The following is a 27,191-nucleotide window of genomic DNA, read 5'->3' on the forward strand; positions in this document are numbered from 1 at the left end:
CACAGCAGTATTATTTACAATAGCAAAAAGTTTCCATCAATCTAAGTACCCATCAACAGATGAATGGATACAGTGGAATATTGTTCAGCCATAAAAAGGAATGGAATTCTGATATATGCTACAACTTGGATGGACCTTAAAACCATTATGCTAAGAGACATTAACACACAAAGGACGAAGCATGATTCCACATATATACGTGCCTAAAATAGTCAAATTCAAAGAAAAATAGAGTTTATCTGGAATGTATCACTTATCAGGTACAATTTCTGATTGGGATGATAGTTCCAGAAATAGTGGTGATGGTTAAACAACACTGTGAATGTATCTTAATGTCATTCAATTGTATGGTTAAACTGATAAATTAGGTTATATATATTTTACCATAATCATAAATTTTAAAATGATAATGTATTAGCCAAAGGCCCTATTTAGTGAATCTTTCATTCCTCAGTTGAGAAGGTGATTATAGAAGTTACTTGGATAATACTTCATGAAACACTCATAGTTAATACTATGTTTAACAGTACCCACCCTCCAACACACACAAACATATACACACACACACACACACACAACACTATACACTCAGTGCTCTATCAAATACCTGTAATTATATTTTGCAAAGGATTACACATCCAGTAAATTCACTAATGATGCAAAGAATTTATGTCCTCCCATACTGATGGATAAAAACACATACATTCTCTAAGCACAAAGCTTATATTCACAAATAACTTTTTGCTTAAAGACAAATGTCAATTAATCACAATGGAAATTTAGTTGTTTAATGCAACCACTAATCTAATGTCACCAATAAAATCTAAGCAGTTATATCACAAAACCAGGGTTATATTCAGCGGACATGCATTAATAATCTATACAATTTAACATTACACCAGAAAAGGAACTGAATACAAAATTTTCCTTGATATTTGGTGGTTTTCAAACTTCATGGCACAGATTACCCAAAAAGAAAAAAATTGTAAAAACAGATTTTAAATATTTTCAATAAAATGGTAAAAAATTGAACAAGCCGTTAAGTTTTCATATTGGGGTGAATATTTAAAACATCAAGCTGGCCCCAATCTGTCAAAAATGACAGGTAAATATTTACAATGACTAGACAGGCTTTCAGTTACAATGGTACTGGAGGGTAACTTTCCCCTGGTAAAAACCTTTTATGGTTAATTTCCCAATGCAAACATGTTTTCATAAATACTGTGATAATATAAACTTGGAAACATACCTGAAATCAGGACAGAGACAAAAAATAACAACACAAGTCAATCTTACTTCTGACCTGTAATCATAAAGCCTTTTGGGTCCAAACACCACACACTGTCCTTCATTATAAAACTAAATTAAGAAGAATAGAATGACTTTAACATTCTGGCTGACATTCTTCTACAGAATTATCTTTCACTACACATCAAGGCAGGGTTCAAGCTCCATTAGCTTGCTTCTCTAGATACAGTGTAATTAGCAGAGCACCAAATTTATAAACTGATATGGCAACCCAAAATGCTAAACACACTTTCCAAACAGAAGCAAATTTTCCCTATTGTTAGTTCTATGTGCCATGTTATTTTTGAAACTTATGCAGCTACCAATAAGAAAAGAATTAGGGAAGCTTTGAACATATCTTGTACTTTTCATCAAGGCTAAAGTGCAAAATATCTCCATGTCTCTGGCATTTTAATAGGAAAAAACATACACATAATAAAGGAAATGAGGTGACAATAAAATACAAAGAAAAAGACTTTAAAATACACACTTGAAGACTACATAAGAACAATTTAATTTTTCTTTTTTCAATGAAATCTGTGAATGAACCAAGTTCTCACAGAACTTGAGATCTTGTTTGGTTCTCTTTCCCAGGATCAGAAATTCCAAATTTAGAGGGACAAAAATGGAAGAAAATAACATTGCATGACAATGGGACACTAAGTTCATAAAGAACTTTTCTTTAAAAATGAGATACTATGGAAGAAAATACCATGAAAATAATAATCCTATGAGAATTGTTTTTTAAGCACAGTAAATTTGAGCCTTGGTCTTCATGAAGATACTACAGCTTATATAGAAAACTATAAATATACAAGACTCCAGGAAAAAAAGTCAGAATACGTATTATTTAACATTCTGTAGGCCTAAAAAACTTTTGAAGGGAGGGAGAAAGATGGCCAACTGAATCTTCACTCAAGAATACAGAACTATGAAAAATTCCTGGGTCAAAAGTTCCAAGATGCTCCAAACGGAACCACACTTTGTGAAAACATACAATTTAGATATACTTTTTAAAGGAAAAAAAGTACTGAATAATTGCAGTTCCTTCCAAAAAGGAGATCTTAAATTAAGGGGAAAAGATTCTAATAGTGTAAACGAATCTGGCTCAGAAAGAAAACTGAATAACATATCCAATGTTCTGTCCATAAAAGTAATGACGGTACATCTTTAATATTAAAGAAATAGGCTATAAAAAAGTTCATTCTCAGAACTGGTTTTAGTAAAATCTCATTTGTGCTCCTTTGTGGGTGCATAATAAAGTTCCATGGGTTTGTTCACCTTCCAGTATTTCTCACTGACCAATTCCAAAGAAAAAGAGCCATTTAACACCTAAAACAAAAAAGAAACAATTATGAAAACTACTCAAAGCACAGTATAGTCAGATGGAACTACATTAAAGTCCATCTTAAAAAAAAAAAACTTAGGATGAACTTCTTGTCACTTATACCATTCATGAAAGAAAAACAGATATATCAAGTTAACTACTCTGCTGCAATTTCTCTTCAGTGTATGCACCATTTTATTAGGCTCCACCCCACAACTTGCCACCCTCAGATGTTCAACGTGCCCCCAATATCAACAGCGTATTGTTTTAAAAACTTACAGTGAACTGGCCACTGGCTGTTGCTATGTAAATGGTATACTGCTTCTCACTGGCCGTATCAAGGTTCATCTGGTTTGATTCTCCTTTGCTTCGAAGTTCTTCTAAAGCTAGCCTCACAGCCAGGTACTTGGATAAGTGATCAACAGTGGCATTACCTGAAGTCTTTATGTATCTGGAAAAACAAATCATTAAAACCTTTATTTGTAGATTAATGATAAAAATATATGTAAATTATAAAACACATTTCCCAAAAGCCATACAAAATGCAAATGTCCCAATTATTGACAAAATAATATCAAATTTATTCCTCTATTATCTAAAAATTTCTTATTGAAAGGTACAGGAAGAGAGAAAAGGTCAAGGTCACATCCACCAGGCCATGAAAGCGCTACCTACCTTACCATCCATAATATATGACATAAAATAACAAAAATCAAATAGAAATACATACTGCACTGAGAGGAAAGAAAGAACATACCACTCAACCCCAACGATCAGTTCTGAATCTACAGCAGCAAGAATACTACTAAGCATATAAGCAAATTTCTTCTTGTCTAAGAATTAATTAATTTTAGGTTTTTCAGAATGCGCATTAAGTGCTAATTTTCAGGGTTTTTTTAAAGCATGGTATATCATTCACTCACTCACTCAACCTGATGTGTATCTGCGCTTAATGGCAGGTAGTGTGCTCTCTGGAGAGATACGATAAAGCAGACATCCTGGCCAGCAGAAAATTTTAGAGCATTATTAAGAAATTTAAATGACCTTTCTCCTCCTCTACCGAGGAGGGTCATTCCTTTCAGATATGCAACTGCAGATGGCAAGCACATCAGGAATAAAGAAAACAACAATGCAGGCAGCTAAAATATCCAACTGACTCTGGCAAACAATGGGATGACAAGTATCACCCTTAGTTCTTCCCTGAAATTGCTTTTTAATTCCAAAGGAAACATTCTAAATTCAGATAATCTGAAACTAACCCACACTTACCTTGTCTGTGCACTGTCATCTTTTTCCATAAGTGTGGGATGAGGCCTGAATACTAATTCAATTTCACTAGCGCCATCCATTACTGGGTCAATTGCCACTGTTGCATTATTATTATCAAGCTCAAGCCCGGAATCATCAGATGTTTTGGTCCGTTTGTTACTAGGTCCTGCTTCCTGATTGCTGTGCGTGGATGCGTTACTGCAGTGAGAACTGTCTCCATTGTCTTCTGCTCCGCTACCGTTTTCAATCTGTTGTTTCTTACCTCGCTGTAATCTAGTTAAGAGGAAAATAACACAAAACAGGTTGCATGGAATTTACATGTAGACTCTAAATGCATCAAGTTTGAAGTACATTTATTGAAGTTATTAAATTCTAAGTTCCCTGGTAGCCTAGAGGTTAGGGTTCCAGACTTTCATTGCTGTGGCGTGGGTTCAATCCTTGGTCGGGGAATTGAGATCTTGAAGCCACTTGTGTGGACCAAAAAAAAAAAGACCTAAATTCTAAAAACATCTTAGTAACTGAATTTGCTCCAAGTTGAATAACGGCCATCTATTTCCCACATGTCCCTGGCAAGTTTAGGGAAACACACACAGGCAAACATGTGAACAAATTTAACAAATACTTACATTCATTGAAAATTTTTCTTTTTTGATTATAGGGACTACTGGCAAATACTTATTTACATTTGGATACTTTTCTTATGAGATTTTAAATTGAAAGAAAGGTATAATTCAGATATGTTAAGCACTCTCTGCCTGCTGACCTCACCCAAAGCCGGCTAATACAATGCAAAATTATTTCAATGCAAAAGATGAGATATCTAAATATAGAGCATGAATACAGAAGCATCTCTCTAACAAGCTCAAATACTACAAACCGGTTAACTGGGCAAGGTGCTTTGTGTACACATCTTATTTATTCATTAAAACAACCGTCAAGGCAGTTAATACCATCATTTTATAATTGGGGTGGAAGATGGGAACTTAGCAGACAGCTGAAGAAACAGTGTGTGCCATGCAGATTATCTAGAAGAGGTTCCTGAAAGACAGAACAGTAAGTATAAAGGTGTCAAGGCAGAAACAATCTTGCTGAAGTCTGAAAAACACCGAAGAAGCTTTAATATTGCTAGCAACTGAACGAAGCTTCTATCACATACTCTCACCACTAGAAATGTTCAAGCAAAATCAAAAGTCTATCTATAAAGGATTTCACAAAGGGGATTCTTTCTCCGGGTAGAAGACTGAAAGTCTGCATTTCAGAATCACTTCTAGAACCTTTAAATATGAATGCCTGTTCCCCAATCAAAGATTTTTATTTACTTAGCCTGGAGTGATAACTTTGAGGCTCTAGGATTCAAAAACTTCCCAAGTGATTCTGATGTTCAGCCAAGGTGAAAACCACTAGACTGGGATGTGGCTTTGGAAAGTCCTGACTCTCCCTGAGGCCTAAACATATAAGGAGATGTCAGAGCAGAAAAAAGAATGGAGGTGAGGAAAGTGCTCAGATTATACAGGGCTTTGGAAGCTACCATTAAGGTCTTTTAGCTTGAATGTGAAGAGAAGCTATTAGAGGTCTCAAAGCAAAGGAGAACTTGGACCTGACTTTCACCTTATCATTCTGGCTGTTGTGCTGAGAACAGATGGTGTGGTGGTAAGCATGGAAAGTAGAAAGACCAATCAGGAGGCTACTTCAATACTTCAAACGAAAGACAGTCGCTGCTTATACCAACTTGGATATATTATTGGAAAAGCTAAAAATATATTTACTCACAGACTGGTATACAGACTGGGAAAAAAAGAGAGAGATTAACAGTAACTCCAAAATTTTTGGCTAAAGCAAGTGTGATGATGATATTTCCATCAACTGAAATAGCAAGAAAGACGAGAAGTAGGAGGCAAAAACTGACAACTTAGTACTGAACATGTTAAGTTTGCAGAAGAGAAACAGCTAACGACATACAAAGGGAACCAGGAGAATATGATCTCTTGAAAGCCAGGGAAAGAAAACCAATCAAAGAGAAATTAACTGTGTAAAATATTAAGTAAGACGAGATCTCAGAATCAGCGACTAGATTTTTCCACATGGAGGTCAATGGTAACTTTGACAAGGGTGATATGAGGGGTGGGGGTAAAGCCTGACTGGGGGTGTTCAAAATGGGAAGAAACTGGAGCTGGTGAGCACAGACAACTCTTAAGAAGAGAAGAAGAGAAGTACAGTGGTGAGTGGAGAGAGAAGTGGGTATATGAGAGGTGAGGTTTGGTTTTGTTTTGAAGATTCTATCACTTTAGAAGGAATCCCCTATTATCCCAGGAGACATATATTATACCTGCATGAAAAACTAATTACACAGAACTACTGTTGGTTACTGCATTTTATCTCTTTCAAAATGGAAGGTGTTAAGTAAATTCAGTATGTAATAAAATATTCAGAAAAATGTCCACCCCATCTGGCCTTCTTGCCCACGTACCTGTTCATAGCCTGTATCTTCAGTCCTTCCTCAATGCTGTGACTGAGTGCTTGCTGATTATTGTGCTTGTTGATCCTGGCTAATACTCTTTCTTGATGAGCTTCATACTCATCACGACTTGGATAAATTTTGCTGATGAGTGCATCAAAGTTTGGGTCTGGTCTCAGTGATCTTTTGGAAACTAGCTTTTTCCGACAGGTAGGGCATTCTTTATTGCTAAATAAAGAGAGGGAAAAGAAAATGTAAGTTACGCCAGTATCTTTGGGCTGAAGACAAAAATAGTCAGCTTCCAGATTATTATCATCCTTTTCCCAATACCTTTACTAAGTCACAGAAATTTAAACTGATTAACCTGACTTTTCATGAATATCTTTCTAGTGGCTATAAGCACGATCTCTGAAACCTGAGATACTCTCTACTACTTGCCAATAGAGAAAAATCTAAATACTTCCCTATGATAATTTATATATAACCATTTTAGAAATGAAAATCTAATCTTTCCTAATTTTAAGTTCCCCTTTCTGATATCCATGCCATACAAGGAAAAACTATCCACTAATATATATTCATGTTATCAATTATTTTATTAAAATAGCTTTCATCATCATATTATTTTACATACGTAAGAAGTGGAAAAACCATGGTTTCAAGCTTTGTAGTTTCCTCAAAATAAAAACTCATTTTGAAAAGCTTCTAAAATTATATAAAACCAACTGTTTCAAAACAAAGATTCTCCAACAATTACAACCTAGACTTTAGATAAATTTCCAATTCTCAAATGAATATGTATTTCTTAAAACCCACAGAGCACTAGAATACTGTCCTCACATAATTTAAATACCTAGGTATCATTCATTTTAACATACCCACTTCTGAGGGCTGTGATAATGCAGTCTGCACAAAAACGATGTAAGCACTCTTTTGTAGTCATGGTGTTCTTCAACATATCCAAACAAATTGGGCACATTAATTCACTGTGTAGGCTTCGAGGTGAAACCACAATTTCTAAGCCATCTGTTATTGCCTCCTGTAAAGACATCACTTTAAAATTACACGCTACCTAATATTTTTTTTTAAGTTATGGACAAGTTCAAATATACAAGAATACAGAAGAGACAAAAATGAACACCTGTGTAGCCATCATCCAGTCGCCATCACTGTCAATTCACAACCAATCTTGTTTTATCTGTAATCTCCTTCAACTTCCCTAAGCCCCAGCACCAAAGTATTATATAAATCTGTTATCATAATTGTAAAGATAGCATATCATATATTTAAAAGACAACTAATGGTAAATTAGTCTGGTATAATTTTAAAACAGCACTGAATATGGAGTCAGATGGCTTAGGTTCTAGTTCAACAACTAGCTCTGCAACTCTAAAACTTTTAACACTGTCTTCTTACCTGCAAAATGAGGAAGTTAAGGCTACAGGAACCCTAAAAGTTCTTCCATCTGCAAAAGTGCAACATTTTGATAATAAACTATATATTTCATGCCATCCATTAAAAGATTTTAAAATGTGAATTTAAATATTCTGTATGCACAGTTTAACAGGATTTTGTTTTAAAATCACTTTTTGAACCTTAAAAAATCTTGATCCACAGAGCAGTTTTCTACCAAGTGGTCAGGTTCTCAGGCTAACCTACAAACTGATTTAAACTATAGCACATCTGTCTCAAGTAAAAAGTATTAGTATCTCTAATTGTCATGACTAAAATTGTTGTCAGTGAGAAACGCATTTGGAGTTCCAATGTAGAATTCAGGCCACATCTTCCAAAGGCACAGATTAGTGACTCCTACTTTCTCCATCACTACCACTACTGACCCTTCCCACAAGGCAGTACTGAGAACGAAGGCACGGATACAGGCTCCTATGGATTGAGGAAAGAGGTCTAGTTAGTGGCCACTGAAAAGGAAGATGCAGGTAGAAATAAGGGCTTCCAACTGGGTTACTGACACTTCCTATTTCCACTGGCTCTCCATCACGTTTGTGTTTTCTCTCTAGGGTCAAAGATTGATGACTCCACAAGAAAAGACAATGAAACTGTAGATACTTGTCCCTTATCAAGTCTCTCTCATATTTCAACCTTTCTATATAAAGCACTTTCTGTATTTTACTTAGTTTAATATGTACACAAACTTTTGACTTAGGAATTATAACCTCCATTTTATGAATCACACAGGGTATGATGATGACCCAGCTAGTAATCAAGCCTGTCCCCCTTGGCCTCTTGAAAACTTGCCTAGCAAAATCCCAAGCCTGGATAAACCATCCATCCAGGTTTGCATGTCTGCACCTGTGTATCTGTGTAGCACTGCAGAGGGGAAAAGGGGAGGAATCACACAACCAGACTGGTATCAGTAAAAACTCACTTTTCTTTTCACTACACTGTTTTTCACACCTTTTCTTCTATCTGCAGACCTACTATCATGTAAATGTTAAACAGATTACCTTACCTCAAATTCATTAAAAGGGAGCTCTCATTTTCTCCCTACCTGATCTTTATAAAGCATCTTCCTCGTTCTTATCACAAGGAGAAAGTACACCACTTCCTATCAAATGTACGCAACCTTCTCAAGCATACTCCCCTTTCAGTTATTCTGTCTGCTCTCAGACTTCAGCAATCTCTCCCTCCTCACTACATCAACCTGGATTAACAGGGTTGTGGCAGGGAAACGTGAACCTTAGAGCTGTGTGCAAAGGGAGCTGGGCTGAGAGTAGCTCCACTTCTCATTAACGAAATTCAAAACTTCCTGATTCTACGCTCCCCTCAAGTTTTCACTCATTTCGGCTCCTCTGCACAGCCAAACTTTTCTAAAACATTACCTATTCATCTTCACCTCCCCTCCTCCCTCTTTAACACAGCACAGCCTACTCAAGTGAATCTATTCTTCTCAAGGGTTACCAACTATATACTGCCAACTCGAGTGTTCACTTTGTAATCCTCATCTTACTCATCCTCTCAGTAGTAGTGAACACAGTAGCTGCATCCTCCTTGAAACACTCTGTCCTCTTTTTTTATCTCCTCTCCTCATCTCCCATTTTTCCTCCCATTTCTCTGGCTGTTCCTTCTCAGTCTCCTTTCCCATTACTTAATTTCTAAATGCTGAAGCTCCTCTGGATGAAGTTCTGAGCCTTCTGCTCATCTCTCTCTAGGCAATCTGGCATTCCTGTGGTCAAAATGCACAGACATGTCGTAAAACTTTATATTTAGCCCAAACCCCTAGGTAGCATTTCTGCTTGTCTTACAGGCATTTCAAACTTTCAGACTTCAGTTTTAAGGATGTTTATCTCCTTCAACCTTGTTCCTCTCCCAGTCTTTCCCATCTTCACCTTCTCAAAATAGTCTTCCCTAGTTACCCTGTTATTACTACAGCATCGAGCAACTTTCCTATATACAACTTCTCATATGTGTAATTTACCTGCTTGATGCCTAAACTCCCTGAGATGATCCCACATCTGTTTTATTCACCACTTTACACTAGTCCCTAGTTTAGGACCTCAAATTATCTCTTCAATGAATGGTCAACCAACATACCCAAAAATTAGGACTATTTTGTATATAAATGTATTATTACAGTTATGTTCTTTCAAATTTTCATTTTCTAAAAATATATTCCAATTTACATATGTCTCATACTTTCCCTAAATTATCTTGGTCTACATTACCTGAGGTGTTCGTTGTAGTTCATATAAACTGAGTTCCCATGTTTTGCTTAATGGCTGAGTTCCATTTGTCTGCACAGCCTGAGACATTGCTAGGAATAAAGACGAGAGAAAAACACTTTAGTATCTGAAAGGGAAGTAAATCTCAAAACTAATTTTTAGACACTGTAAATCCTGAGAATTATAATTTAAAAAAAGTACACACTAGTTCAAGAATGGAAATGAAGAAAAGATCGAGAATATTTCCATTTATAAATACAAGCTACTTGACAGCAAGAGGCTATCACTGATCTCTGAACACCTAACAGTCCACATACAGAGAATGCTTCACTATTACTAATGTATAGAAAATCCTCTTCACCCAAAATAACACGTGTCTTTCTGAAACTAGTGGTCATGGAACTCAGAACTAAGTCAGGAAAATGTCAGACTTCTCAGCATGGTCACCAGGTTCAGTTTTTCCCAGAGACACAGAATCCACCTTCTGAGCACTTTAAGCCACCGGTCATCCTGCCTCTACTTTCACAGCTCCACTCACGGAGACTCCCGTCTACTAAAGTCAGCTTCTAATTCAGAAAGCTCCTCCTAATGGTGAGTCCAAAACTGCTACCCATCCCCGCTACAGCTTGCCCTCTGGAGGCAAGCTGATTAAGTCGAACCATTTTGCTACACAACAGTCTTGCAAATATTTGGACACTGTTATCATATCCCACCTGATTTTTCTTTACTTCTGGCTGAATGTCCTAGTTCCTCCTACTGCTCACCATCTGATACAATCTCAAGGTCTCCTTGAGTTCTAGTTATTTAACGGAGCACTAAGGGAGGGAAAGTGGTCCAGTAGACAGTGAGAAGGAAAAATATCACACTTGCCTAAAGACACAATTTGCATCATCACAGTACGTCATATATTCTCTACACTGGCACATGAACAACGAAGGACATGATCTATCTGTATCCAGGATGCTGAATTTCCCACTTTTACCAGATACCATTTAAAAATATCTGCTCGACTCCACCTAATGAGCAATTAACTCAACTTTGCTTTTATAAGTAAAAGCACTTCACTGAACTTTAACCTAAATTCTAGTCCCCTCTAAAATTCAATTCACATTGTCTCGTGGACAGAAAGCTACATTTCCACATGAAGTTTTGCCTTTGTCCAAGCAAAAATGTGAAATGTTCAAATTTTTCAAATTTGAGTGAATCATGCATTTTGTTTATAATTTTGAGGCTGTCCACTGAGTCTACCCTAAAGACTTGTTCATTTTGCTTATTGGAACTAGTGGACTCCCAAACAAACATTCCTTAAGCCTTTTGTCCTTGAACTAAAATTGTCATTCAGCCCTGTATGATCCCTGATCAGTGTCCCCTACAGTAATCTGGAATCTGAGCAACTTTTCTCAACTATTATAGCCGAGCTGCACAGGCACTAGACTAGCTGAGTTTGTTAATTCTATGATTAGTATCCTGTGGTTCTTTGAGTATCTCCCTGAATGCTTTAACTCCATTCTCTGAGAATCATAAATTGAAAGAATTTTGTGAAAGAAACTTCTCCTTGATGAAATACTCTTTTCTGTATCATTCAATCTTCAGAGGATCAAATGATGGCATAGGCTCTACTAACTGCTATGTAGTTAAACTTTAGCAGCCAACGGATACAAGAGACCCAAGAGACCAGTGTCTGCTCTCTGGAGCAACAAACTTTGCCATAAGCCTCTCTAAAAACGTTCACAAGGAGATATCTAAAAGAGACATCACTTTGTTTAATGGAGGAGGCCGTTCTTCATTTCTGTACTCAGGGACTAAGGTTAACATTTCTGTACTTTAGGGACTAAATCATGGTTTCTAGCCACCACTTTATGGGCTTCCCAGGCGGCTCAGTGGTAAAGAATCCGCTTGTCAACACAAGAGACACAGGTTTGTTCCCTGAGTTGGGAAGATCCTCTGGAGAAAAACAGCGGCCCACTCCGGTACTCTTGCCTGGGAAGTCCCATGGACAGAGAGGCCTGGTGGGCTACAGTCCACGGGGTCGCACAAGAGTGGGACACAACTTAGCAACTAAACAACAAGAAGCCACCACTTTATGAGCACTGCTTGATCCTACTGTATGCAGCATGTCATCAACGCAACCAAAACAAGCTCTAGAGAAGAGGAGAAAAAGTACCAAATACACGATGGCCAGTCTTTCTGACTGGTATGCTGAAGCCTTAAAATTAAACTTGGACTTCAAAGCAGCATGTCTTTAAAGACTCTAGCAAAGAAAAAAAGCAGATTATCTGAAACCTGCCCTCCTTATACACCCAACATTATGTTTTGGCATCACCACCTTTTATATTCTCTGTTCCCCTTTACTGTCTCCCCTGAAATTCCAAATGAACTACCTTTTCCTCAAGGTCTTTCCCAGGAAAAGAACCAATGACCCATACCCACTTAAGACTGCTACAATGGTAGATAAACCAATGGAAACTAAAGGAAGGTACAGTCTAGGGTTAACAGTCATAATAAAAAACTTTCCAAAACCATAAGGCAGAGAGACTAAGGGCTGCTATTGGATTTCATTCTGTTAAGACACTGTGTCCAGGAATCCCAGGCTTATATTAATGACTCCATTTACTTGTAGCCTCTTGAATGAATAAAGTGTTGAAAACTGGCTGGAAAAACAGAAAAAAAGAAAGTACAAAACATTCCACAGGAGACTAGGGAATGCAAGGGACTAGAAAAAGCAAGAAAACATGAGTGATACACAAGCCTTTTCTGATGCCTTTCAAGTCAGACTAAAATTCAAGGTTGTGAGCAAGGAATGGAACAATAAATAGGAAACATAAGAAACGGGCATCAAAGTGTACAACCTGTATTGTGGGACAGGCCCAGCAGACAATGTAAAAGGAACCTGCCCTTCTTTTTCTTAACAGGCTGACATCTAAAATACAGGATTGGAAAAAAAAAAAAAAGGAACGGAAATTTGCAACTTTGGATAATTTCCAACACAGCAGTTGAAAATGTGAGACCTTTAGAAAACTGACAAAGTACAAACTAAAACAAACATATGATACTTCAGATAAAAAAAAAAAACAAAGATCCTTTAGCCTCTTAAGTTTCAAGGACCTATTTGTAAAGATACTGATAGATACAGCAATCAGAAAAAATAAGTGGAAGAGGCACTGCTCCATATTAGCAAATAAAGGGTATATGTGGGGTGGGGTCGGGTGGGATGTGTGTATGTAAAGAACAATGGCCTCAAACCTACCAAGGATGCAGCTCTGAAGATGACTCTGGAATTCACTCAACTCAAAGTAAACTACCTTTAAATACAGCTTCCCTGTAAACACACGTGCCACTTTTCTACCATAAACTCTATAATAACAAAATGCATCCATCAGAGAACTAAAACTACTAAGACAGGAGGAATTTCTCAGAACTCTAAATCCTAACCCATGTCCCAACACTGTTACCCTGGGGTCAACTATAAACAGAACACTCCTTTCATCTGTCTGTAAAACGCTCCGCCAGCAAACTAATAGAAACTGTCAAATAAAATATTCTCCTAAAGCCTTGTTTCTAGAGATATCAGTTCCACTGAAAATAGCCAAATTTTATCTGATTTGGATATTTGTATACCTGTGGCAACTAAGATTTAGGAAGTAAACCACAAGCTAGCCACAGTTCCAAAACATCGCAGTATCATTTGGAAAACCAGGACCAATATGACTTCTGAAAATTTTCCAGTCTTTCTGTTTGAATCTGTATTACAATCAATCATAAGTTCCCTGGTACCTAGTCTTAAATGCTACCGCATGAATGCCATCTTATCAGATAACACAGCAGGTGTTACAAAAAAAAAAAAAGAAAGAAAGAAAAAGAAAAGGATACAATCTTGCTGACTACCAAAACCACTACCTTGTTTTTTTTCTTTTTTCTTTTTAAATTATGAAAGTATGATAACACAATTACAGGAGATTTGGAAAATCCAGAACAAGGTTACATATAGTTCCACTATATATTAAATTATTTTTTAAGTAGATTAAGATTTTTTAGTTGGAGTTTCAATATCAAACTCTCAAAATTAACAGAATGAATATATCGAGAAGTAGAAGGATAATAGTAGACCTGAAAATCACTATGAGAACCATTTCAACATAATTAAGATTTCTACAGTTTTCACACAACAGTGGGATACAAGTTCTATTCAAGTTCCCAGACAATAAACCAGGAGACATTAGAAGATATCCACTAACATAAAACAAAGTGCAAAAATTTAATGGTCTAAAGATACTGAAATAGAATCTGTTCTCTTATCATTGTGGAATTATGTTAGAAATCAGTATCGAAAGATATTTGAAAATAACCCACATATTTTCAAGTGCAGTGTGACATTTACCAAGAGAGATCTTTGACTTCGCCACTGAAAGCCTCAGTAAAGTTAGAAGTCTACGAGAACACAGAGGGTGTGTCTCAATTTTTAAGAACATGTCAGCAGTGAAGATATCAACAATATTTAGTAACATCTCCTGTGATCTGTCCAAGGAGGGTCAAAAGGGGATCTGAGATGAAAACTTCCATTTTCTGTATATGTGACAATCCACATATACAGAGGGAGCTATAAATTCTACTTTGGCCTAAAGCACACGAACTACATGTACTCAGGAAGCTCAGATTTCCACTTCTGGCAGTTACCAACAGATAAGCTCCCCAGGACTAGTTCCTCTTTGCTTTTAAGTCAATATATAATTTTTCACTTAAATTTAACCTCAATTCTACCCTTCCCCCAAATCATATACACACTTTCCCCTTCTTTGATTTAGTGACAAGCTGCATTTCTGTCTGCAGCTAATTCTTGCCCAAGTCAGGAACATGAAACACATTTAGCTTCTGTTTTTCAGGTGAGAGTGAATTGTGACTTTGATGACTCGTATTTGGGAGTCGTCTAGATATTCATACTACTGACATATACATAGATCAAAGAAAGAGAAAAGGAGTAAGAATGCATGGCCTAGATAATAACTACAATCTGAAAGGCTGGGAAGTACAGCTGAAGCCAGTGAAGGAGGGAAATGAGGTGTCGGACAAAGTAGATTCTTTGCAGTCAATAGGAGCTGACTACTGCCTGAAGATCCCTGCCACAAAATAGAAGATCTAAGTCTACCCATGGGCCAACCCCCACCCAAATGACACTTCTGAATAAGAAAAGGGATACCCAACAAAACAGAAATGTTTCTTGCACAAAGCAGACACACCAAGTTGTGAAGCAATTATTAGCATTACAGTTCAGACGAAGTAATTTTAGGAGCAGTGACAGAGACAAAACAAATCCTGAGAAAAGATCTGGTCACAGTTATATGCTGAGAGTTCATAGCTTCAATAACCAAAGGGAAAATATCAATAGTATATTCAAAATGTTCTTGGAAGGACCATAAATACCTGGCTTTCATGCTGACTTTCCACACTGTCACATATGGCAGATCACAAAGTCCTTCTGTGGACCCTCAATGCGGTTTCAAAAGCTTTTTCAATACAACCACCTCAAGGTAACTGGATGGCATCACCAGCTCCACGCATATGAATCTGAGCAAACTCTGGCAGATGGAGGACAGGGAACCTGGTGTGCTGCAGTCCACGGGGTCGCAAAGAGCTGGACATGACTTCAGCGACTGAACAACTGACCATCACCACTCAACAAGTGATTCAGTTCAGTTCAGTCGCTCAGTCATGTCCAACTCTTTGTGACCCCATGGACTGAAGCACACCAGGCTTCCCTGTCCTTCACCAAGTCCTGGAGCTTGCTCAAACTCACATCCATCAGGTCGGTGATGCCATCCAACCATCTATTTCTCTGTCGTCCCCTTCTCCTCCTGCCTTCAATCTTTCCCAGCATCGGGATCTTTCAAATGAGTCAGTTCTTCACATCAGGTGGCCCAAGTATTGGGAGTTTCAACTTCAGCATCAGTCCTTCCAATTAATATATAGGACTGATTTCCTTTAGGATGGACTGGTTGGATCTCCTTGCAGTCCAAGGGCCTCTCAAGAGTCTTCTCCAACACCAAAGTTCAAAAGCATCAATTCTTTAGTGCTCAGCTTTCTGTACAGTCCAACTCTCACATCCATACACAACTACTGGAAAAACCATTGCTTTGACTAGATGGACCTTTGTCAGTAACATCTCTGCTTTTTAATATGCTGTCTAGGTTGGTCATAGCTTTTCTTCCAAGGAGCAAGCGTCTTTAATTTCATGGCTGCAGCCACCATCTGCAGTGATTTTGGCACCCAAGCAAATAAAGTCTGTCACTGTTTCCATTGTTTCCCCATCTATTTGCCATGAACTGATGGGACCAGATGCCGTGATCTTAGTTTTTTTGCATGTTGAGTTTTTCTCAACACTACTACTAAAAGTAGTTTTTCTCAGAGGCCACTACTAAATGCCTTTTTGCATCAAGTGACTACCCATAAAGAAAAGGGTAGAAAAGGGGGAAAAAAAGGAAACTGCTATGCATTCTACAGAAAGAGGTTTACTAGCTTATCTTTCTCTTTTCAAAAAAAAAATAAGAAAAAAGGTTAAGACTTTCATTTCTAGTTCTGCATGTAAAGGTGAACAGACTGAAAAATCAACTACTCTTCCAGGATCCATAAGTGAGGGGAGGACAGAAGGATACCGACTGTCCCAAAACTGGAGAGACAGAATATTGGGAATCTCAACACCTCAATTGTAGGAGGAACCAGTGTCAGGTAGGAAACTGTACTTGAAAAAGTCTTGGAGTATGCTGAGCGTGGACAAGTATGAGAGTTAAAACTCCAGGAGGACCCAGTCACAGGGAGGGGAGCCCACAAAATACTGTCACATTTACCTCCAGAACCCCAAACAGATTCCCACAGCAATTATCAGAGAAAAATCCCTTCATGCTTCCAGCAGAGAGGGAAAGGAAACCATTTTAAAATATGCCAGAGCACTCTATTTCTTAACAAAGCCTGCCCTCAGAAAAAACTAGGTAACCAGAACCTAACCTGTTGGGATATTATCAGAACCTAAGTGACATGGGGAAGGGAAATAACCAACTCCAGTCCATTCTAGTCATCCTGTCCCACCTAAAAGGGGTTAAAAAAAAAAACAAACAAAAAAAAACTAACAGCCACTAGTGAAGTTCACAGTCCAGAGGAATACATTCTGAGACCAATTATAAGAGTACAGAAATGTCACTTTTCCCCAACACCTCATCACCACACTACTAAAAGCCTTTGTGCAACAGTTGCTTTTACCCAGTACATGTTGGCAATAGAAAAAATTACAAGGCATACCAAATGACAAAAACATAATCTGAGAAACAAAACATCAGAACCAGACACGGCAGGGATACTAGAATTAGCAGACCAGAAAAGACAGACATAAGAAAATTCAAAAGATAAGCCAACTGACAAAGAGAAAATATTTGCAACAAAGGTCAAAATCCATAATACATAACAGATCCTGCCCTAAGTCAATTTAAAAGACAACTCAACATAGGCAAAATGATGAATGGGTAATTAACAATAATTACTAGTGGCCAGCAAAATTAAATCATGCTTAACTTCACTACGAATCACTAAACTGCAAATCAAGACAATGTTATCTATATATGCTCTATTTTTTGGCTGTGATGCTGACAAAAATTAAGATGACTGATAATACTGTTAGAAAGGGTGTACAGAAACAGGAATTCTCAAATCACTGGAAGTGTGCAGTGGCATGGTTTCGGGGATGGAACAATCTGGCTATTAAATTTTTATCATTCTAACACAAAGAATTTGGTTGCTAAAACATGTCCTGCAATTCACGCTTTAGGAAAAGTGACAAATTTTTTTAATGAATACAAAAATTAATCTTCAGGACAAAAGTACATTAATCCCCAACTTAGAAATTAAAATTACTTTAAGTTTTTTCCATTAAAAATATATTATACTTAAGTTATGTGTCTGTATTACTGGAAAATGTGTACTTGTGTACTAATTCAATTACATTATGGATTCATCTTTCAGAGATTCATCTAGGGAATTGAGACGCTAATTATAACATCGTTGGGTTTCCCTGGTAGCTCCATAGTAAAGAATCCACCTGCAATGCAGGAGATGCGGGTTCGATCCCTGGGTCAGGAAGATCCCCTGGAGGAGGAAACAGCAAACCACTCCAATATTCTTGCCTGGGAAATCCCATGGACAGAGGAGCCTGGCAGGCTACAGTCCATGGGGTCGCAAAAAGTCAGACATGACTTGAGCAACTAAATACACACAAACACACATAACATGGCTGCACATAAATATTCACTTAGTAGTTCCTGGCAAACAAAGTAATGTAAAGGCTCCCCAAAGTGTCTTTTTATTCCACCCCAATCTATGACCCTCAAATTGGTTGAGGGGAGTATTAAAAAACCATATAGACACTGTTGCTGTTGTTTTGTCGCTGAGTCATTTCCGACTCTTTCATGGCCCATGGACTGTAGCCTGCCAGGTTCGCTGTGCATGGGATTTCCTAGGCGAGAAGTACTGGAGTGGGTTGCCATTTTTCTCCCTCAGAGGATCTTCCTGACCCAGGGACTCTACCCACAGTCCCTGCATCCCCTGCAATGCAGGTGGATTCTTTACCACTAAGCCACCTGGGAAGCCCCTATAGACGTTAAATGTGGCAAAGAGCAGGTTTCATATGAAAAAAATGGAGGACAATACTAATGCAGGTTCCATTCAACTCTGAGACCTCCAAAACCCTCAAATTCCTTGACGAGGCTATATATTTGCTCCCAAGATCATTCTCTGGCTTCCCTAGAAGGAAAGACAAATCCACTAAACCAAAAATTCCTCAAGCATAAAGTCAGCGAACTTCATATTTTAGGGATATCCTTGTTATAGTAAAATAAATGAGACACCTAGAAAGCACAGTGTTCTTTGGAACTGGATCAGTTTGAGTTTCCATCCTAACGCTGGCAGTTACTGGCTATGGATCCATGCGCAAACACTCAGGGCTTTATCTTTTAATCTGCAAAGTGACAAATCTTTTCAGGGTCATTGGTAAAGCTGAATGAGATGGTCATATAAAATGTGTGGCATTTTATAAATGACAAGCCATAAAACTGAAAAGATATAATTTTCTTTGTTTCAATAAATAGGAACTATTATTTCTTAGGCTCCCAATAGGTGAAGTACAAGGGTAAAAAATGATTTAGACACTAACATTAAAAAATCAAAAATTTTACATAACTCCCTTTTAAAAATAATAATTTTATTATTTTCGAAAAGACATTTTCATGGGGTTCTCATTCCCATCACGTCATGGCAAATAGAAAGGGAAAAAGCAGAAGCAGTGATAGATTTTATTTTCTTGGGCTCCAAAATCACTGTGGATGGTGACTGCAGCCACGAAATTAAAAGACGCTCCTTGGAAGGAAAGCTATGACTAACCTAGACAGTGTATTAAGAAGCAGAGATGTCACTTTGCTGACAAAGGTACACAGAGTCAAAGCTATGGTTTTTCTAGTAGTCAGGTACAAATATGAGAGCTGGGCCATAAAAAAGGCTGAGCACCAAAGAACTGATGCTTTTGAACTGTGGTGCCAGAGAAGACTACTGAGTCCCTTCGGACTGCGAGGAGATCAAACCAGTCAATCCCAAAAGAAATCAATCAACCTTGAATATTCATTGGAAGGACTGATGCTGAAGCTCCAATACTTTGGCCACCTGATGCAAAGAGCTATCTTATTGGAAAAGACCTGGATGCTGGGAAAGCTAGAAGGCAAACAAGAAGGTGATGGCAGAGGATGAGATGATTAGATAGCATCACTGATTCAATGGACATGAATTTTGAGCAAACTCCGGAAGACAGTGAAGGACAGGGGAGCCTGGCGTTCTGCAGTCCACAGGGTCACAAAGAGTCGGACACAACTTAGCAACTGAACAACAACAACAAAGGAATATAAGAATGCTTCAGCGTATGCCTTGTGTGATTTAAAAAAAAAATTATTTTAATCAAACTGACAGGCTTATTTGCTCTCAAGAATTTAAGGCCTTTTCTATAACAAACAAAAGTTACCGAAAAGGGCAGATGTGTCGTTGTCTATTGCTAGTAACCTGTATGTAGATGGATACTAAGAGTAGTTTCTGGAAGCTTAACGGAAAAAAGGGAGTTATTAGAAACATTTTTGGCTCAAATCCCACTAGAAACTTGTGGATTTTTTTATAAAAGGGGGCACTAGATGGCATTAAAAAAACAGCATCTTAAACCACAGCTTTGAATAACATATACAGACATTCAAATCCATGTTTCCTAAATTATCCTTCTCTTTCCCCAAACACATATATAACCTTTGAGAAGGTGAAGATACTATAGGCCAGGTACACTGCTGTCTGATCATTAATGATATAGGGCTAAAGTGTAGAGAACCTACACAATCCTTAAGCTTGGGCAGACTCCCAGTAAACCAGTCTCAAGTCTCAAAGATGCCCTGGCACAAGCTGGGTCATAAAAACTCCTAACTCCATTCTCAATAAGAGTCTCAAGTGCACATTTCTGTAGTCTGGGTGAAAGAAAAATTCCTATTAAATAGCAGATGCACAGGCAAAGGGCTGACATTGTGTTGTAAAATTTTTTAAGAGTCTAAAGTGTATTCTTACCAAAGTGGAGTTATAGAACAGCCACCAGGGAGATTCCAGAATGAATAAAAACTCTTCTCCCCAAAAGGAGCTTCAAATATAACATATCCTGAGCTAAACCTCAGAGTCCTGTGCCTAAAAATGCTTATCAGTTGCTTTAATCATATAAATCGCCTGGTCTTTTCAGAGTATCTGAAATAGAACTAGTCTAAGGAGTTTGAGCTATAACTATACCCACCCCCCCAAAAGGATGAAGAGTTAAAGTATATGGAGTTATTTATACTCCATATACTTTATATTTATATGTATAGGGAGTCCATTTATACGCTGAAGAATGATTGATGTATTAGTTTCCTGTGACTGCTGTAACAAATTATCACATATTTGGTGGTTTACAACAACAGAAATTTCTCTCTCTCAGTCCTGGAGGCCACAAATCCTAAACTGGTATCACAGGGCCAAAATCAAGGTGTTGGCAGGCTGCGCCTCTTCCAGAGATTTTATGAAACATTCTGTTCCTTGCCTCTTCTAGCTTGGAGTAACTGTTGGCGTTTCTTGACCTGTGGCCACATCATTTCAATCTTTGCCTCTGTGGTCATACTGCCTCCTCTTCTAAATGTAAACTCTTTCTGTCGCTCCCTTAGAAAGACACATGTAATTAACATTTAGAACCCACCCAGACAACCCAGGGTAATCTCCTTGTATCAAAATCTTTAACTTAATAACATCTACAAAGACTCCTCCCCTCTAAAAAAGTAACATCACAGATTTCAGGGGTTTGGATGTGGATATCTTTGGGGGGGATGGGAGGCGGAGAACAGGGGTCCATTTTTTAGCCTACCAAGACTGCCAAAGGTAAAAGTTAACTATATAATCAACCCCTCACAGCCAACATTTACGTCTTTATTCTGTATATGATTTAAGGTTTTTTAAAAAACTGTGAGCCATATATCAGAAAACACAATCACTTTTAAAGTACTTAGATTATCCCATTTTCCTAGAAAGCATCTTTCTTCATTTGCTTGAGATCCCTACCACTATGAAACAAAACTATGAAACTCTTTTTTTCCCCCTATATTAAGAAACTTATCTTTTTCTTCCATGGTTATTGCCATCTTCGAACATAAAGTAAATAAAGGTCACATCAAAATTAACTCTCCCAATCTTTAGCAATTTTCTTTTCCTCATGCATTTCATTATACAACATGCAAACAAGCAAACAATTTGTTCCTTAATTAAAACACTGCTTGCTCACAGGATACAGGTGTTAAAAGAGTTTAGAAATTTATTCAAGACTAGGCAAACTACGGAGCAATAATAAATTCTGAGTAAGCAATCCAACTGCCATCATAACACTGCCTGCAGTAAGCATCACCTCATAAAAACCACTCACAGCAGTTTAATCTAAAGCTACAGCTGTAAGACAGAGACTGATTTCTGTAAGCTTCTAAAAATGCAAAGAAAGTGTTCTTTATTGGAAAAGTTGTTTTTGGATTCAACATCTGGAATAGAAAGCTAAATTACTTTCAGTAACCCAACAGCTTTATTTATAAAGAAAAAATAATCAATTCCTATTTGGATTATATCTTTTCACACTATGGAACATACAGCAGGAACCTTTCAACGGTGATTTACCAAACCTTCATTATCCAGTCTTAATTAAGTTTCTGAGTACTGTTGGTAACAGACTTAACATTTTTTGGTCTCTATATAAAATTAAGTTATTGTCACAGGAAAAATAAATGCTTTAAGATATTTTTAAAGCATTTAAAATGCAGATCTAGATAATTTAGCGTAATCTGTGCCCTCTTATACAATACTTGTCATTACTATTTCACCTCTTCTAACATTACTCCTCGGAGAGGGCAATGGCATCCCACTCCAGTACTCTTGCCTGGAAAACCCCATGGACGGAGGAGCCTGGTAGGCTGCAGTCCATGGGGTCACTAAGAGTTGGACATGACTGGGCGACTTCACTTTCACTTTTCACTTTCATGCGCTGGAGAAGGAAATGGCAACCCACTCCAGTGTTCTTGCCTGGAGAATCCCAGGGATGGGGGAGCCTGGTGGGCTGCCGTCTATGGGGTCACACAGAGTCGGACACGACTGAAGTGACTTAGCAGCAGCAGCAACATTACTTCTTCAGTCCCCCAGCCCCTACAGATACTTTCAAATTGCCCCAGTCAGTCTTTCCCCAAGACTTCAGAATGCATCTACTAAGGGTTATTATCAGCCAACACCAGTTATATGAGCAGCAGCCTTGTTCTCATTCCGTCACTTTGTGTATCCATCTGAGATGTTTCGAGCTGCAATGCTGGAGAAGACACCTGGGAGTCCCATGAACAGCAAGGAGACCAAGGAGTTAATTCTAAATATTCAACCCTGAATATTCATTGGAAGGACTGATGCTGAAGCTCCAATATTCTGGCCACCTGATGCAAACAGCCAATTCATTGGAAAAGATGCTGATGCTAGGAAAGACTGAAGGCAGGAGAAGGGGACGACAGATCAGATGGTTGGATGGCATCACTGACTCCATGGACAGGAGTCTGAGTAAGTTCCAGGAGTTGGTGATGGACAGGGAAGCCTGGCATGCTGCAGTCCATGGGGTCACAAAGAATCGGACATGACTCAGCAACTGAACTGAACTAATCACAGGGGTGGGCTTCCCAGGGGACTCAGCAGTAAAGAGTCCACCTGCCAATGCAAGAGACACAGATTCGATCCCTAAGTCAGGAAGATCCCCTGGAGAAGGAAACGGCAACCCACTCCAGTATTCTTGCCTGGGAAATCCCATGGACAGAAGAGCCTGGTGGGCTACAGCCCACGGGGTCATAAAAAAGTGAGACACAACTGAGCAACTAAACAAGAATCCGAAGGGTCCTTAAAAAAAGAGACGGCAATGTGATGGAGGCAGAGATATAAATCAAAGGAAGAAATCTGAAGATGCTATACTGCTGGCTTGACAACGGAGGAAGAATTTGTGAGCCCAAGGGCTGCAGGTGTAGCAGCTTCTAGAAGCTAAAGAAGAACAGGAATATGAGTTCTCCCCTAGAGCCTCCAGAAGGAACAGAGCCCTGCCAATACCTTGATTCCACAAGACCCACTGTGAACTTCTGACTGTCAGAACTGTAAAATGACAAAGTTGTGTTATTTTTTGAGCCACCATATTGTGGTAACTTATCATCACAGCAATAGGAAACTAATATACCACCTGAACCCAAATTATCAAGAGGAGGCCAAAGGGAGAGTGGGACAAAGTGAAAAAAATATGAATTTCAGTTAACCTGTCCAATAGTCTTATCTTCTACCAGAAGAAAAGTGATGCACTCACAGGAAAAATAATCTTAATCTAGAGATGTAGTTCTCAAATTTGGTGCATACAGGAACCAAAGAGAGCTTTAACACAATTCTGATACCAAGGTTCCATTTCAGATTAAATGAATTATCATCTATGGGGCTCTTGGTATGGTAGAAAGACAACCAGAAGGTTTTTAGGCACAGCTAGGGTGGAGAGCCCACTGTTCTACCTAAAGATTAGTATTAAGCGATCCAAGGAAACTTCTGGGATTTCCAAACGGTACAAGTTCCTGAAACTGCCCCCCATGAAGATATGGTTCACCATTCATTAAATATATGTTTTGTTGACTTTATATTTGACAGTAAGAAGTTGCCTAGGCAAATTCCTAAAGGCAAAATTACTGGTTCAAACGGCAGGTAACTTTTTTTATTCAGACAAACACTGCTAAATTGCTAGACCACTGTACCCTTCTACCAATTAAGAATCAGCAACTTTGTTAAAAAGCCTGCCCAGTTTGATAGGTGGAAAATAATATTTCATTGTTGTTTTCATTTGCAAGCTTCAACCATGACTGAAACTGAGTACATTTTCATAGCTTTATTGGCCATTTTGGGGGACCTGTCAATTACTTATTCATATTCATTTCTATTAGTTTTTTAAAAGGTAATCTGTAAGAATCTTTTCTGCTAAGGAAATCAACCTTTTACCTGTCATGACTGTTAAATATTTCCCCCAGTTTGTTGCCTTTTGCCTTCGGCTTCTTTAAGCCACAGATTTTATTTTTTATATATCTTTAATGTATTCATCTTTCCCTCTATGGCTTCTTTGGAAAGCTAATCCATACTCTAAGATTATAAACAACATCAACCATACACCCATACTTAATTCTACTTCCGTAATTTCACATTTTACAAAGGTTGGGACCTTTTCCCCTCCACCCACCCCTAATTGTCCCAATATCATTTACTGTTTAGTCCATCTCTTCTCCACTGATGGAAGTTATCATGCTTTTAACTTACAACAAAGATAGGAAAAGGGAAAAAAATATATATATGTGTGTGTGTGTATATACACACACACACACAACATATATCCTTATGTAATATGTATGTGGTTGTACATGAAAAACTCTGAAGTAAAAGCTTAACACACTTTTTACATAGTCAACATTACTTTCATTTTCCATAACCTTATGGGAATCTGTAAACTCTTTATACCTGAGTCAGGCATTATATTTACTGCTGACGATGTAAAAAGTGTCAGAAGCTTTCACTTCAGAGTAACGGTTGCGTCTCTCCCCTTCCCCTCTCCAAAGCAACCCAACTGTCACCAGGCTGACTCCCTCACAAGCCCTGAGGGATAAAGGCCCCCAGCGGTTGTCCTGTGGTTGGACTCCTTCTTGCAATATACTTGTTGCCACTAGGTGGAGACAATTTCATAATAGGAAGATTGGTTACTGAAACCAGAGTAGCCACAAATTTTCTACAAATATACACAAATAGTAAAGAAGGTCTGCTTTCAATTTTGGGGTAAACCAAGGCTAGTCATTTTAACTGAGGATCCAGTTTCCTTACTTGTAAATTTAAGAATTTATATTAAGTAATACCAAGAGCCCCCTTAGCTCTAATATTTTATAGATCAAAAGGCTTTCCTCAGTGTCATTTCCCCAATGGCTCAGCAGTAAAGAATCTGCCTGCCTATGCAGGAGACACAGGAGATGCAGGTTCGATCTCTGAGTCAGGAAGATCCCCTGGAGGAGGAAATGGCAATCCATCCAGTGTTCTCGCCTAGGAAATCCCATGGACAGAGAAGCTTGGCAGGCTGCAGTCCAAAGGGTCGCAAGGAGTCAGACTCGACTGAGCAACCAAGTCCGTCCTCTTGGGCTAAGAAGGTATTCTACTTCCAGCAACTTCTTTCAACTTGAAAACTTCACCAACCAACACCAGTCATTTCCTCCGATCTTTTTTTCAAAGCTAATCAAAAAGAGGTGTATTGTGTATTAAAGTTCACACAGATCTAGCATTCCAGGTCCCATACAAGGCTTTCTGCACTTCCTCATGGATACTTCTCCACATCCAAATGGCACGCTTGCACACATGTTTTAAACAATGAGCTATAGATTTTTCTCTGAACTGGTATCCTTGTGCCAGAAGCTGTACATCTGGAGGGGTTTCTTTGCCTTTTCCCTTGTATTATTTTTTTTTCTTCCTTGCTCCGTTTGGTCAGAACCTTCCAATTTGTTGATTTCCTGAATTCTTAGTTGTCTGGCCCTCTGACAAGACATTGCCTGCACCTGCACTTCAGCTCCTGGTTCTCATCTGCCGGTCTAGATTTTGTAACCCTTCTAAAACTATATCGACCTCTGCTTGCCTAAGGGGTTCCCAGTCAGCTGCTTCATCCAATTTTTTGAATCTAGTGAACTACTGCCAAACTACTGATTTACTAAGCTCTCAAACTTGGGCACAATCTATGTTCTCAGCCCCGAACATGCACCAACTCTACCACAAACTAACCACATTCTTAGAGAAGGATTAATTTTCATCCTCCCCATGCTTCACGATCAAGAGACAAAATGTACACTGTTAATTTCCTGAGCAGAGCAGAAAAATTCTGAGTTCTTAAATTGAGCAAGAGGAGCTACTAACTTCATTTCACATCCCTACCTAGATTCCAGGAAACTGTAAACAGGGCAACATTATTGACGTGTGTAAAGAGCTTACTACTGACTGTGGACTATTGCTCTATGTCATCAGCATACATGGTTGGCTCCCAATAAAAATCTGCAGATTTAATGGCAGAAACAGATCAGTACTTCTATCTCTTGAGAAGGAGATGTGAACACAAGGGAAGCATGAAGCAAAGCTTGAACGTTTACAATTTACATGTTTATCAACGATGCCAAAGCTAAAAAGAGACTTCTAACAACTAATGACTTTCGGTCCAAAACCCCACAAGCCAGAAGAGATGTTTAACAACTTCTGAAAAGTGGTACACCTCCCTTTCTTGGGAGGAGAAATGCCCATCAAGTGCAGATTCCTGCCAGAAGGAGCAGAGATGCTGCTGAACACACTTCAGCAAGTGAGAACACACGAGATAAGAGCAACAGTCCCTACATCACAGAAAATAGACCAACAGGGTCTACATTTCTCACAAGGGCATACTTCATTGAAAAAATAAGCTGTAGAAAGGGACTGACACAGAAAATAAAAAATCACATTGGGAAAAATAAGAGAGAAAGCTGAAGGCCGATGCCTCCACATTCTCCCA

At 38.4% G+C, this 27,191-nt stretch overlaps 1 protein-coding gene across 2 annotated transcripts in view; it reads right to left on the minus strand.

The window, feature by feature from the left end:
- Positions 1-588: 588 nt before the first annotated feature.
- The window catches only part of RNF2 (ring finger protein 2), a 38,087-nt gene continuing 11,484 nt past the window's right edge, over positions 589-27,191 (minus strand). For both annotated transcript variants that reach the window (XM_043485157.1, XM_043485158.1), the window contains exons 2-7: positions 10,022-10,110; positions 7,217-7,377; positions 6,351-6,566; positions 3,884-4,156; positions 2,894-3,065; positions 589-2,619 (exon numbers count right to left, since the gene is read on the minus strand). In XM_043485157.1, coding sequence (XP_043341092.1) covers positions 2,518-2,619; positions 2,894-3,065; positions 3,884-4,156; positions 6,351-6,566; positions 7,217-7,377; positions 10,022-10,108 — 1,011 coding nt within the window. In that variant the 5' untranslated portion in view covers positions 10,109-10,110 and the 3' untranslated portion in view covers positions 589-2,517. The remainder of the gene's footprint in view (positions 2,620-2,893; positions 3,066-3,883; positions 4,157-6,350; positions 6,567-7,216; positions 7,378-10,021; positions 10,111-27,191) is intronic.

Source organism: Cervus canadensis, chromosome 13 (genome assembly GCF_019320065.1).
Source record: "Cervus canadensis isolate Bull #8, Minnesota chromosome 13, ASM1932006v1, whole genome shotgun sequence".
Taxonomy (NCBI): domain Eukaryota; kingdom Metazoa; phylum Chordata; class Mammalia; order Artiodactyla; family Cervidae; genus Cervus; species Cervus canadensis.